Source organism: Malaya genurostris, chromosome 1 (genome assembly GCF_030247185.1).
Source record: "Malaya genurostris strain Urasoe2022 chromosome 1, Malgen_1.1, whole genome shotgun sequence".
NCBI lineage: Eukaryota > Metazoa > Arthropoda > Insecta > Diptera > Culicidae > Malaya > Malaya genurostris.
In genome coordinates this window covers 165,967,162-165,982,313 of record NC_080570.1, presented here as the reverse complement: position 1 = coordinate 165,982,313, position 15,152 = coordinate 165,967,162, and the positions used below count along the sequence as shown (strand labels likewise).

The window sequence follows — 15,152 nt, the reverse complement described above, 5'->3', positions numbered from 1 at the left end:
GTCCGTAGGATCGTAATACTAGCCATGCAATGATTCTTCACGCTAAGAGTCGACTGAGAAGTCTGTTGAAACAGAATGGTAAAACTTCGCAAAAGGAATGTAATGCCACAACTTTACTTTTCCAGAATATTAGTTCTTGTGTAGATGAGAAAAAAACTCAACAGTTATAAACATTGGATCAATTCCGCAAATCGGTTCTTTTCAGAACCAATAAAATATTCCCAAAAGATCAGTTTACGTCTACTGATTACCTAAATCTCCAACAAAACTGTATTTGTTTCTTGTTATTCAATTCTTTGGTAACATACACGCAGAGAAATAGAACGCGTTAGAATCTATTAAGACATGGATTCAAATATAAAAGTTTTATTGAATCAAATCCGAAATTCATTTGATTCCAATTCTTGTTAAAGTACATTAAATGTATCTGAATCAAATATGTCGTGGTTCAAATTTCAAATTAAGTTTAAAGAAATATTTTTTTATTCAGATACATATACGAAGCAATAAAATATATTGAAATAAAATATTTTGACTGTTAAATTCAACAGAATCAAATATACTTCAGTCTTCAGCTTCAAATTCTTAGATGTTGAATAAAATTTTCCGCCCTGAAATCAAATGCTAGAGAATATATATTCTAAACTACTTCTATTAGACGAAACATCGATACTAGTTGATTTTGAGATAGTAAAACTGCAACGATTTAATTTTTCGTGTACTGGACAGTTTGTCACCTCATTCCGACGGAAAAATGGACGTAATAACGAAGCAGTTGATAATTTTGAACTATCTGGGCTATTGAAATCGTTCGAATTGTGTCATATCATTATAGTGCTTTCACATGCAAGGTATATTATTAATTAATCACTATATATGCATGTACAGTCCACTCATATTTGTATTCATTTCAGCAAACGGTTTCACAGTAGATTTTTTGAAAATTATTGAACGAAATGGTGTAGCGGAGTCAATACCATAACCATACTTGACAGAGCATGGAAGATATTCACTCCGATTCTGCAATCCGACAGATTTGTGATACGAACGAATCTACACTTTCGTTCGAGTTCGAATTTTTGCATTCTTTATTCCGTTCGACATGTATGATTCGATCGACTCTCGTTCGAGAACACTTGACATTTCGAACACTAACCGTCAAAGCTATATTATTTATATTATTAATGTTATACTATTTACTAGCCCCTCGATTGAACTACACTTGGCCGACGCCATTTTTTTATTTCAAGTTAGTTTTGTAGAAAGCGTTAGAAGTGATCGGAAGTATAAAATAAAGGTCTTGTTGAAAACCATATTACACGTTTTATTAAGAATAGAACAATTAATTTCTTAGTAAACGAAACCGTCACACTTTTATAAACAAATTAGAACGATTTTAAACCGAACATAAGTAATACGTACGCAAGTCGATCGAGTAATGTTCGAAAATTTAACAACTCGAACGAATGACATACGAGTTCATACCCAACTCGAACGAAATGCAGAATGGAAATTGAACATTCGATGGGAATATTTCTAGTCGATCGACGTACAGAATAGGGAGGATTTATATGTAATGATCTAGGTTAAAGCCGGGTATAAATAAACGATATAAAAAAATGTAATGATCAGTCCAAAAGTTTCAGTCCGTTTCAAATAACACTTTGGTGAATTCCAAATAATCTCTCATTGAATCTACACACAATCACACAGAAGCTTGATTGTACAAACAAAACTTATTTGCAGTGAATCAAATAACAATTGTACTTGATTCCAAATGAACTGAAATCAGATCCTAGTTTTTTAAAATATATATTAAAATTCTTAGTAGTATATAATTCATTTTATTTATTTCTAAGCGTGTATAAACAAAAAAATGTTGCTTTGAAGTGAATATCAAATGTATTTGAGTGAAAGGGAAATGAAACAAGGCACTGATTCAATACAAAATAACCTCGAATTCAAACCACCTTATATTCAAATCTAAAATAATTTTTCTGTGTACATACTTATAGTCAAAAAGTCGTATTTAGCTATAGATGTCCCGTTAGAATTTTAATCTCAAAATCCACACAATCTACTATTACAAACGATTACCTATAATCGAAAGTGTTAAAGAAGTATGCCAGTTTTATTTGTATTCACGTCCTCTAGTTATGTCTGTGAGATTATCCGCCTGTATGCTTTTCATTGATTTGCCTTAAGAAAACAAAAGAATTCACTTCGCTAACTTTTGGATGTGTTTTGTACAAAAAAGACTACACTGAAGTCTTTTTTTACGCGAGGGATGATACGTACCGCGTGTAAAAACGTGCGAAAAAACCACGTAACTTTGGAAATCCGCGTGAAAAACAACGAAATAAAAAACCGCAAAACTTTTTATGCCAAATGACTTAGAAACGCATGAACCGTCAGATCTGGTGTGTAATCTAAAAAAAACAGCGGCCATTATTATCGGAATCACTACATGGTGAAAATCAAGTAATGTGAATGAAAGTCATTATCACGAAAGTCGATTCAGAGAAACAAGTAATTACTTAGATGAGCTTGTGGTTATTACCAACATCACATAATCAAAATTTTGTTGGAATAATAGTTTTTTCACTACAGTGATCACTTCACTGTGCGTGATACTGGTAATAAGGAAAATCAAGTGAAGTGAATGTGAAAGTGGAAGTGAGAACTGTAATAAGGGCAACTATTGACATTTCTAGACAACATATCCAAAAATAAAAAAAAAGATAAGCTCAGTGGTTCCCAACTTACACATTTTATAAAAAATCCAGTTCTTCAAAACATTTAAAAAAATCGTTTATTTTATCCACCCTGCCGTGGAAATGGTAACCCATGAAAAAAATACGGATCTTATAGTTTTCAATATAAACAATTGTACCAAATATTACGAATTTCTCAGAGATCGTATATATTTTTTTCTTGTGCAATAACCTTATATATTTTTTTCTTAACTTTAGGGGTTGCAGTATTTGTTAATCTTGTTAATAAACAAGCATTCACGTAAACGAATAGGAACGAAAAGAGCTTGAGCTTGAGCTTGAGCGACCACCCCTGGTTGCTACTCCGTTACTGATCGGGATTAGCTGAAATTGTACAGGGAGTTTCTAGATGATCCGACCTGGGACTGGTAAATCATCCTTCAATGTACATCTTCTGGTAATCCCAGAAATCATTGATCAGTACCGGCGCCGGCCAGGCCCGAACGTAGATCGTCTAAGGAATGGGAAGGGATGTTAGTCCAACACTTGTTGTTACTAGAGGCCGTATATACTACTGCGCACTCCACAAGTGTCACGGGAGAAGGATATTTGTTAGTAAAAATTTCAGTATTGGTTTCGCGCGCGACTCAGTATGTTCCGGTTTCAAGATGCTCGGATGCACCACTAAACTCACTGACTTCCCGAGTGAACGTTTCAACAATATCCTATATTGAAGTCCCGGGAAGTCTGGATTCACAGCTTTTATTCGAGGAAACTGATAAAAATTTGCAATACTATCACGCGCGTCTCTATTATTTCAGCTATATTATTTTAATTATTTAATAAAATTATTAATTGGTTATATTGGTTGATCTGGACAGCCGGCTACCGAGAAAAATAATAATTTGTTGTTTGAAATATTAATATAAAGTGTTTTTTACTATGTATTCAATATACCGATATATGTTATCTCTATTATCAACTTTGTAATATCAACGGATTTGCGCAATAGTTATCAATTCAATTTATAATCCTGAAAGACAATCAATAACATGGAAGAAGAAAACATTCCAAATAAAACTAGACGGAAATTGATAGATTGAAACGAACGAAGCTAGACGGAAATTGATAGATTGAATGAAGAGATAATTTAGTAAAATAGAGTAATCAGAAGTGAAACATTGAAAATTTCTGATAATTGAAAGGAAAAAGAAACTCCAGCAATTGTCGCCTTTTACGACATGGAAGCAGGAACCCAGTGGATCTATTCTTGGTTCATTTTTTTCCGCCGGATTCCACACGGCATCTAGGCTGGTACTGTTCGGAGAGAGCTAATATCAATCTCCTAGTGGACCCCAGCCTCTGTAAACGAATAGGAACGAAAAGAGTAAACAAAGTGCAACAGATATCTGAGGGTTGGAACGTTTCGAAAAGCAATAAAAATAACAAATGCAATTTTCAAAATGTACAATATTTTATTCGATGAGCCGTAGGTTTTGATTTATAAAAGTGGGAAGAATGAATTTGAATTTCATATTCATTATAGATATCTTTTTTAGTGTTCCCTGTTTCACCGTTAATTTGTGAGTCTCTCGCTTGTGCTGGCTAATTATTTACTCTCTTTATATTACGTTTCAAAGGCACTTGATTTGTAAAATGGAATTTCTTCACAATACAATACTATATATATATATATATATATATATATATATATATATATATATATATATATATATATATATATATATATATATATATATATATATATATATATATATATATATATATATATATATATATATATATATATATATAAATATATATATTCATGTGTGTGTATATGCGATAACGATTACATACTGTACAACTTTAACGGAATTTATTAAAAAACCTAAATGCTAGCTACAAATACACGTTGGTGCACAACTATCCTCCAATGAAAGCTGCACTGGTATTCCACTTTTCCGTTTTGTTTTGTTTTATTTTGGAATTTAGAACTCCATGGTTGTCCATACCTATTTCATGATTATTATCGAATCCTAACAGTTTATCGACATACCATTCAAGACACTAGAACAAATGCTAACTTTTTGCTTACGATACAGTTTGATTGTTTTTCTTAATAAAAACGAATAATTTACGAACAACTAAGTATATTTTTTCATCATCGGTTTGTTGGTGTTAATAAAGATTTAAGTAAACATTGATTAAAAACAACCAAGAGAAATAGTTAAAAATTAGTTTAGTCAGTCACGATTAGCCGAAGCAGAGGAAAAGCAGTTTGTAACATAGCGGGAATGTCCAGTTGACCGGTTAAAATCCAAAGAAACAGTTTTTTGATTCAATGTTTTAAAATGTGAGAACAGCTTGATAGAATGTGAAAATTATGACAGCGCAGGGTGTAGTCCATCTCTATTCGATTTGAACCTTTTTCTCAGGTTTGAGAAATTTCTAAAATAAGTCGTATGTGGCGAATCTTTTCGTTAAATAGGCCTAGTTATATGATATGAATCAGTATCAGAAATGTCTAAATGCAATCACTTTGCCTTAACATGAAAAAGCTCATTTTATTGTCTAATGAAGTTTGAGCTGCTGTTTGGCATTTTTTTTATATTTCAGCGAATTCCAGAGCAGATAAAAGTATATCGGTTATTGTCTCGACTATCACTAGATGCTAATATATTTTAGTAGTTACACTTGTTACCGCGAAAATTAAAATAGTATTAACAGCTTCCATCATTCGCTTCTCATTGTTCTTCCTCAAAGTATTTGAGGAGACGAGAGAATGCATTTTGTTTGTTCATCTTTGTGAAAAAGTCTACTGCTGCTGCTTCAGAGATGCATTCGCCGGCAGGGTAGCTGACCGCTGCACATTAACTGCATATGGTTTGTAATTGGAACGTGTTGATTGACTAAGGAAAGAAACTATTAGAACCACATCCCGATTATGATGGATGAATATTAGCCACAAATGAGTGAAGTGGAAGGTTGTCGAAAGCAAACCGAACTCACCTGGGAGATATTTTACTTCCCTCACCATTGCCACTGCTGTTACTGCTAGTGCTGCCTCCTGCTCCACCAAGATTATTGGTAGAATTGGCTTTGTAGCCGCTTTTCTGGATTCGCTTCGAAAGTCGACTTACCCATCGATTCTGATCTTCGTTGGATGTGGCAAGAAGAAGCATCTCGCGAGCATGATTCGGATCATGGTGCAACTTGCAAGGTGCCAACGGATTGTTGTTGTCCACATGTTCTTTGTGCAGCTTGAAACGACATCTGTAGTAAAGATAATTGAAATTAGCAGTTTTTTTTTTTGTTTTGGTACGAAGTGGCCGCATAAACACATACCTTTTGCACTCATATGCAGGCAATGATTTGAACACGTGCCATAGGGCCTTTTGGCACGATGGTAGATCACACGTGGTTGGTATGTGGTAACTGATTTGAAGGAATTCATGACCTAGGTGGTTAGCGAGAGTAATAAAAAATATAAATATATAAAAATGCGATCAAGGTTTTGAAAATGTTTTGTCACATCTCGAAAGAATCTAACTATCATTTGGATTAGTGTATAAAATCGTGGAAATTTGTATAATAAACTGAAGCTATATAAATCACTATACGAATGGAAAGTGCGAAACAATATCCGCTCGAAGCGGGAGAGAATACAATGACAATAGTTGAAAACATAGTTGGGCAGTGCCATTGGCGTTCATGTGCACGACCTTCCTCGAGCTTCGGGACCGGAAGAGGAATCTAAATAAAATTCAGGATTTTTCTATGGAATCTATGGAATTTGAAACTAAGTTTGTGGAAATCGGTTCAGGCAACTCCGAGAAAAGTTAGTGCACATATTTTTTCATCATTTTGAACTAACCACCCTGAAATGGCGGAACAAGAAGTCGGGTTTAGATAAAATTCTGGAGCTTTGTATGGGGCCACAAGACCTATCATTTGAGTCTACGCTCGTTGAAATTGGCTAAGCCATCTCTGAGCAAACAAAATGACTTGAATATTTCTTGTACTCAACTTCTCGTAAAAACATCATTTTTGATAAAGTTTTCAGTCGTCTGAGATAACCGCAAATAATTTAACAATATTTTTTTTCTAAAATTTATGGCATTAATATCACAATACTCAATACTTTAAGATAAACAGAAAAACTCAAAAATGGATTTTTCTAAAATTTTTTGAAACAATGATGAAACTCTCGCGCACACTCTGTTTTCAGCTGTAGTATTTTTGGGATTGGTCTACTTGAATTACAAACCTTATTTCAAGTTTAGAATTTTGTTTCAGAATTCAGTTTCCGATTACAGGTTTAGGAATTTAAAATATTACTCTGTAGCTGAATCCTAAATTTGGAACCAATTTTTGACAAGATGAACACAATTTTATAATTTAATTCCTTAACTCAGCTTCAGAGTTTAATTCCTAAACTCAGATTTAGATTTCGTTTCCAGAGCTTGAGCTTGAGCTTGAGCAACCACCCCTGGTTGCTAATCCGTTACTGATCGGGATTAGCTGAAATTAATTGTACAGGGAGTTTCTAGATGATCCGACCTGGGACTGGTAAATCATCCTTCAATGTACATCTTCCGGTAATCCCAAAATTCATTGATCAGTACCAGCGCCGGTCAGGTACGAACGTAGATCGTCTAAGGAATGGGAAGGGATGTTAACCCAACCCTTGTTGTTACTAGAGGCCGTATATACTACTGCGCACTCCGCAAGTGTCAGTATTCTCGCGCGACTCATTATGTTCCGGTTTCAAGATGCTCAGATGCACCACTAAACTCACTGACTTCCCGAGTGAACGTTTCAACAATATCCTATATTGAAATCACGGGAAGTCTTGATTCACAGTTCTTTTTCGAGGAAACTGAAGAATAATTTTCAATACTATCGCGTTAAGAAATAAAACTTCCCTATTTTTTCTAAATGAAATTACCTGCTACAAAATAAACGAGTGAATAGGATTTAGACAAAATAGTTGATTCATTGTAGTGACATATTCTAAAAATTTTTATAAAACCATTATAAATCACCAAATAAAGGGCAATATATTTCACGCGCGTCTTGATTGTTTATTATATCCGCTTTATTATTTTAATTATTTATTAAAATTATTCATTGGTTATATTGGTTGATCTGGGCAGCCGGCTACCGAGAAAAATATAATTTTATTGTTTGAAATATTAATATCAAGTATTTTTTACTATGCATTCAACATACCGATTTATGTTATTAACTTTGTAATATCAACGGAACTGCTGGATTCTGAAAATGAGCTCTATTCTACAATTCTAGAATTGAAAACATGAACTGAACATTTATAAAGATCCGATAAATTCCGCAAATCGGGTTTTAAGAACCTTTAGAATATTTCCAAAGGATTATGCGAGGTTTTCCTTTAATAAATATGTAAATCCACGAAAAAAACTACAAGGATCATTCTATTGATCGACATTTTCAATCAAACAGTTCAATCAATCGTCACACTTTTGAAATTTTAACTACACGAGAGTCTGCTTAGATTGATCTCTATTAGGAACCAATACCAAATACGCGAACCCAAAATATAGACTCTATTTGTCTTGATTTGTATTTGTTTTGCAGCCGACGTGATTACATCAATATCCCAAATGTATGCAACTATATCTCTGTACATACTTGCGATACGATTTCGATATTAAGCTTCTCTTCGCCAAGCTTGTGTTCAAGTTTTGTATGCAAGCAGATTTTTATAGCATTAACTTTCTCTACCATTCTGCGATTTCGGTTGAAGCGATAAACATTTTCTCATTATTAAACGAGTTCATCTTATTAAATATAAATTATGAATTAATCCTAAGCACTCAAAATTGACCTTGGGGTAGTTGCAAATTTCTGAGGCGAAAACGACATAACATGGAATTTCATCCGAACTCGTATCACATAAGATCAGAGCATACCAAGTAAAGCTTCAAATCGTTTTATGGCACTTTTTGTCTTGCTGTCTAGTAACAACCTACCTCTAGCATGCTACGCGTAGAACGGAAACGTTAGCTATAGTTTCGCTTCTATTTATAGATTCACGTGCTTCCAACAGCTTCACTTTTACATCGATTGATACGTGATGCTTTCCCATTGATATATCGATTACTCCTTCAAAAGCGTCGTCTATGGTAGGGAAATCCGGTATGCCGGAGATTTTTAGCAGACAGAATATGACACTGCTAGCTATTAATCAATATTTCAATGATATATAATTGAAAATACATGGCTATGATCATTCATATCAATACGTAGTAATATTTCCAATCAATTGGTGAAATGATATTAATGATTGAAACTAAACTGACTGAGCTGTAAGTGTTCAAAACCTGAAGTTATTTCTACTTGTATTTACCCTTAAATTTCCAATTTGCACCCCTATATAGAAAACAAAGATGTGTTCCACATAAAAAACTACTATATGGAAAAAGGGAGCATAGCGGGGTTTTCTTGATATCTCTTCTGGTTTATGATGCCAGCTACCGAAAAAAATTGAAACTTCGTTTTGAAACACCCTTGAATTTTTTGTAGAAGTATAGGAAGTTTCGCTTTGTTGACCTAGAGGAAACTATTCAACACATCCAGCGAAAAATTATTTAATCACATATTCTCTTTGCTTGAAATCAATTTTATGTCTTTCTTGTTGATTGGTCTGAATTCGTAAAGTAAAGACAATTTTGTAAAGAGAAAGATGTTTTGAGATTTTCTCTCTTTACAATAACAAATTCAAATACGAATACAAATGTAATTCGAATACGATTGTTAACTCAGAAAAGTGTAAATCGACAGAAGAATGAGGTTTAAAACAGGAACATATGTACAAATTCTCCCAAGAAATACTAACTTAAATATGTACATTTTCTAGAGTAGTCAAATAAATAACTTTGTGTCTGCTTAGCGATTTAAGTTGAACTGCTAGGCACGAGATGGCAGTTCAATTTGAACAGCTTTAAGCACTGATGAGCCGAAGGCGAAACGCGAAGAAATGGAAACAAAATATGTGCTTTTTGCACAAACAAACAAAACCCCTAAATGTTCAAATAAATAATATATTTTCTGGGATGGTTGTAGCGTGTTGGGTAAGCCCCAACCCCGCACATAGGATCAGAAAGTTTTTCTGACCCGAAGAGGCGAATCTCTAAAATCGAAACAAAAACAATTTTTTTCCTGTGAACATTACAATTAATTATACGGCAACGACTCCAGTAGACATCCCATATACGAAAACCATTATTTGGAGTGAAATCTGCTATTTCTGTTCGAAAGATTGACCTCAAAGCTGAAGTGAAAATAAATGTATTTGCTGCGAGTGGAAAATTTTTCCGCACTTTCTCATGTGTGGAAAAATTTCTTCTTGAACTTGGGAACGGGAATTTCAAATTCAATTTTCTTTTCTTACATTCCTGTAGTGGAATTTGACCTTCTGTTTCAACAGACTTCACAGCCGATTCAGAGTGTGCAGAACCATGTGCATGGCTGGTGCTACGATCCTACTGACACTAAGAATAGTTCCAGGTCGAGACTCGAACATACAAACCGAGGCTAAATAAATAAATATGCAATAACAAGCAAGATCCTATTACCTTTGTACTGCAAAGTCAGAAATCGTTCATCTGCTTTAGACGAGCTAACGTCCAACTGTTGTTGCTCATCGGGTCTTCTAGCTTCGCCTTCTCCTGCATATAGTAATTGAAATATTCTTGGAATTTCTTTGGGATCGGCCCGAATTACGTCCCCTTGCGTAACTGGCCGGACGTGAAAAACTTTACTGTATGGATAACAAAACCAAACAAATATTTTAGATCATTCTACCAGTACTCTCCCAGCCATAATTACCTAAGGTCAATTATAAGCAGCGGATCGATAGCGTGCTGTTTATCAACTTCCGTACTGTAGAAAATAATTCGTTTTGGAGAAACGACCACAAACTGCTTTTTCCAACCGTAGCGTTTTATGTTCTGCTTGTTAGGTATGCTTAACCACCCTTCGAATATAGCATCCTGGTTATCCTCGACGGTGTCGTTGTCAGCAGATGACAGCGATGCCGTTTCGTTCAACTTCATCTGCAGGTGTTCAATCTCCGTTGCCTTGCATTCGATTTCCATCTGGAGTTTGGTTTTTATCTATTTAGAATCAAAATAGAAAGGAACTTTATCGTGAATTTGCAAAATACGAGTGTAATAAAAAAAACTATCTTACATCAATTTCTCTTGATAATTGGCTGATGGTTTCATTATGCTTCAAACACAGTTCGTCATACTTAGTTCGTTCAACCGACAGTTCCTGCTGGAGGCGTTTATTTTCCTTTTCCTTCTTTCTCAAATCTGCCGTGGAGTTGACTTTGCTCTTCTGTTTTCCGGTTAGATTATTATCTTTTCGATTCATGATTTCGGCCAACTTGTTGACCGCCTGTTGTTTCAACATTGTCTCAGTCTTCAGTTTTGTGCGTAGTTTCTCCATCTCACTCTGTTCGCTCTTGAGCTGCCCGAGTTCGTCTTGTAGCTTGCGATTCTGCTGAGTTAAATCATCAATCTCAAACAACTTGTTGTTCAATTTTTTGTTAATCTCAGTCTCAAGATCCTTGAGGGTAGTCAGGGTCGCTTCTTTGGTTGACAGCTCATTACGATGTTTTGTTATAAGATCCTTTAGCTCGAGTTCCTTCATGGTTTTCTCTTTTTCCAGATCAGCCACCGTTTCTTCGGCTATGGAACGAGCAAGAGCTTCCGAATCTGCTCGAGCCATTGCAAGCTGCAACTGGTGCAGAACAGAACTGCGTTCCTCATCGAGCTCTTGATGTTGTCGAGTTTTCTCTTCCAACTCTTCGCGTACCTCGTTGCTTTGTGTTTTGTAGAGCCGAGAAAAGTACTGCTCGGCTTCCAGTTGATCTTGAAGTTCCTTCATCTATAAAAATAAATCAATCAGCTATTTCTCACCAGATTGCATGCCATTTTCAAAGATAACTCTTACCTGAAGAATATCTACATTATGGGCGTTCTTAATTTTGACTATATCTTCCTCATATTTACGTTTCGTCTCGCGAAACTGTTGTACCTCTTTCACCAGTTGCATTTCCTTGGCTTTTAGATGTGCAACTTCCGAGCTTTGCAAGCTGAGTTCCGATAGAAGAGTGCTCTTTTTATTTTGCTCCTGCTCAAGCTGACTGTGCAAAGCTAGCACTTTTTCTGATTCCTGAAGAGTAAACATTCAGTGCACAAAATGTAGACAATCAAACTTTTAATTTGTACTTACCTGTCTGTATTCACCTTCAAGCTTTTGTAATCTTTGCTGAATTTGTCTATAGTCTACTGAGAGCATAGAAATCTGACGTTCTTTTTCTTGGGAATTTTGCTCGGCTTTCTGGCGACCCACTTTCTCTTCGTTTAACTTTGTTTGAAGGGCTGCAAGAAAAAATTACAATCATAATCAACACAGGATGCATACAGGTCAAGACGACTAAATTACCTTTAACCTCCTGCATGTTAGCCTCTTCGTTATTTAGCTGTCGGGATTTTTCCGTTTCCTGGTGAGCTTTCACTTCTTGATGGTATCGACACTGAACTGCTTTAAGCTCACACTCGATCGAAGCGTTTTCCTTTTCAAGATCGGAAATCTTATCAGTTAAGCTTCGATTGTCCTCTAGTGCCTGTTGTTCTCGTGTAATTGATCTCTCCAAATCACTACCGAGTGAATGAATCTTGCCTTCCAGTTCTGTTTGTAGTTCTGCCATTTGGATTCGGGCATTTCGTTCCTGTGCCAACCGTGACTGTAAATCCGCTACTTCTTGTTGAAGGACATCACGAGCTGTTTGCAAACCAGCTAGCATTGATTGCAGATCGTTGGCTTTTTGTTCCGTGTCCGTTTTCGATAAGCGTAATTCAGTCACCTGTTTTTTCCACTTCTGACTGTTTTCCGTTTCATTCTTGTACTTTTCCTGCATATCGGTAAGTTGTTTCTCTAGCATATTAATCTTGTCATTGCACTGCTGGTTGTTATTCATTTCACGGGTGCGTTTGCTTTTTTCCTCTTCTAGCCGCTGCTTCGTTTCCAGTAGCATGTTTTCTGTTTTCCGTCGAACGTCCTGCTCGCTGTCAGCTTTCCTTTGCATCTCTCGGAAATTATGCTTTAGCATAGTGAGTTCTTTTTCGTAACTGTTGGCAAGATTTTGTATTTCGGTCTCACGTTGCGTTATCAACTCAATTTGCTGCCGCAGTGTTCTCTCCTGTTTCTCCAGCATTTCAATGGTGTTCCTTTCGCGTTGAAGCATATTTTCCAACCGAAGTAATTCTGCATTGTTAGACGATCGGTGCCGTTGGTGGTTACGATGTGATGTGGTCAACGTTGTCGTCTTGTTGTCCACATTGTCTTGAGCACCACTAGACAGCAACTGATAATCTCCAGTGTACGTGAATCCGATAAACGGTAAATGATCACCGGAAAAAGTAGTCGGTGTGGGAAAGTTAGCTTCTACACTGTTTTTTCTTTCGATTTCGTCAAAGTTACGAGTATCGTCATCGCTACTCAGTTCCGGTACAACAGGAGGAACTGATTCACGTAGGTTTTCGAAAGTCCACACATCGTTCTGGAAGAACGGATGGCATTTAATCTCATCAACACTGTGTCGACCTAACCGCTTTGTTCGATCCGCGAGAAACCCCTTAATAAGAGACTTTGCATTCTGGCTTATAGCAGCATCCTGTGGGAAGTGTAGAGAATTTTCATGATCCATAATCTTGCTATAAGTGCCCACTAAACTGTCGGAGTAGAATGGAGTGTCGCCAATCAGTATCTCGTACAGAAATATTCCAACCGACCACCAATCACACTCGCGCCCGTAACCACCTTGAGCACCTTGAAATTGCAGCACTTCTGGACTAATGTAATCCGGTGTTCCGACAGCATTCGATGAGCGTACTAACCCATCAGGCCCCATTCTCATGCACGTACCAAAATCAGCAAGTTTAAGGTGTCCATACTTATCCAGCAACATATTATCTGGTTTAACATCTCGGTGAATAAATCCCATATTATGTATTGTATCTAGTGCCAACACCACTTCCATTGTGTAGAATATAGCCCATTTTTCCGGAATCTCGTAGATGTTCATTAAACTAACAATGTCTCCACCGGGCATGTAATCCATAACCATATAGAGATATTTACTGTCTTGAAAGGCGTAATGAAGTTGAACGATCCATTCCGAATTAGCATGAGCCATGATGTAGCGCTCCTCCCAGAAAAAAGCTGTATCCGAACGAGTGATCATTTCATACTTGGACAACCTTTTCATGGCATATACTTGTTTGGATGTTTTGTGACGCACCAGTTGCACCTCACCGAAAGACCCGCGACCAATCAGCTTGATCGGTATAAAATCGTCCGGTTTCATACGTAACTCATTGACTTCACGAGCCAATTCTTTGTCTGTAGAATGAGAAAAAATACCAAAATTATCAACCCAACAATCCAATCAATTATAGAAGATCAAATACTTGAGCTACGTAAGCACCTTACTTAGGTTGATGTCATTTCAACACAATTGAAAATAAAACTCTAAGAAGAAGATCAATCATTCCTACTTACATCGTTTAATGTATGTCTCAATATTTTTGATGATTTTCACATTGTCGTGATCACAATCCGCAACCAATGCCGTCACCGTGTCAAGAAGACAATCAATATTGGCGATACTTCCCGGATCACGCATCTTTTCCTCTAAGGCTAGAAGCCTACAATGAATCATTGTTATAATGAGCAAATTTGTTCAAATCTACAACATATCGATGTATGTACCTTTTATGACGGTCCTCGTCTATCAGCGCAGCCATCCTGGCTTCCGTATAAACAACTGATTCTCGGCACGATCAAGTTTTTTTTTTCAATACGGAAGCTTATACCCTGAAATATTCCTCGAGTAGCTATGTGCTGATTCTGCGAGCAGCAGGTGCCAGCAGTTACAAAAAGAACCACATACATAAGACCCGACGTACGGACCAATCCATAAGCACTTTTCTGACTTCGAAGCAGAATCTTTTACGACGAATTTCTTCTTCTCGCTACTCCTACTTGCGATAATCCAATTTTCTTGTGGTGGCACTCAACAACAAAAGAATTCACAATTTGAACGCAAATAAAATCACTCTTCCCACCTATTATCAAACACCTACAGACAATTGTTCAACAATTCCGGATCTGTCGGAATCTGTGCTACATATCGGACAAGTCAAATGATTAAAAAGCGTCTAGAATATGCGCAAATATATTACAAATTTCAGCGAAGACAGACAAAATATTCGTCCTCCTGACCAGCGCTGCCAACTGTTCGAAAAAAACTGTTCTGAGCAAAATATCTCAGTTTAATTTGATATACATTTTTAAGAATTATTTTATTTTCAATTTATTTCA

General features: G+C 36.1%; 1 protein-coding gene across 1 annotated transcript; it reads right to left on the bottom strand.

Annotated features, from left to right (window-relative positions):
- Nucleotides 1-4,536: 4,536 nt before the first annotated feature.
- On the bottom strand, nt 4,537-15,082 carry LOC131426684 (rho-associated protein kinase 1). The gene is made up of 11 exons (XM_058589581.1): nt 14,541-15,082; nt 14,331-14,476; nt 12,213-14,171; nt 12,000-12,148; nt 11,718-11,939; nt 10,950-11,651; nt 10,587-10,873; nt 10,334-10,518; nt 6,063-6,174; nt 5,727-5,990; nt 4,537-5,626 (listed from the first exon to the last, which is right to left on the bottom strand). The coding sequence occupies exons 1-11, from the start codon at nt 14,573-14,575 to the stop codon at nt 5,533-5,535; spliced, it is 4,155 nt and encodes a 1,384-aa protein (XP_058445564.1). The 5' UTR covers nt 14,576-15,082; the 3' UTR covers nt 4,537-5,532.
- Nucleotides 15,083-15,152: the final 70 nt, after the last annotated feature.

Bases quoted from the DNA above. Each gene is read 5' to 3' on its own strand.
- LOC131426684 (XM_058589581.1), bottom strand. From the start codon at position 14,575: ATGGCTGCGCTGATAGACGAGGACCGTCATAAAAG. The intron at 11,940-11,999 runs GTAAGTACAAAT...TTTACTCTTCAG, and splicing joins TTGAAGGTGAATACAGACAG to GAATCAGAAAAAGTGCTAGC. The intron at 10,874-10,949 runs GTAAGATAGTTT...GATTCTAAATAG, and splicing joins AATTATCAAGAGAAATTGAT to ATAAAAACCAAACTCCAGAT.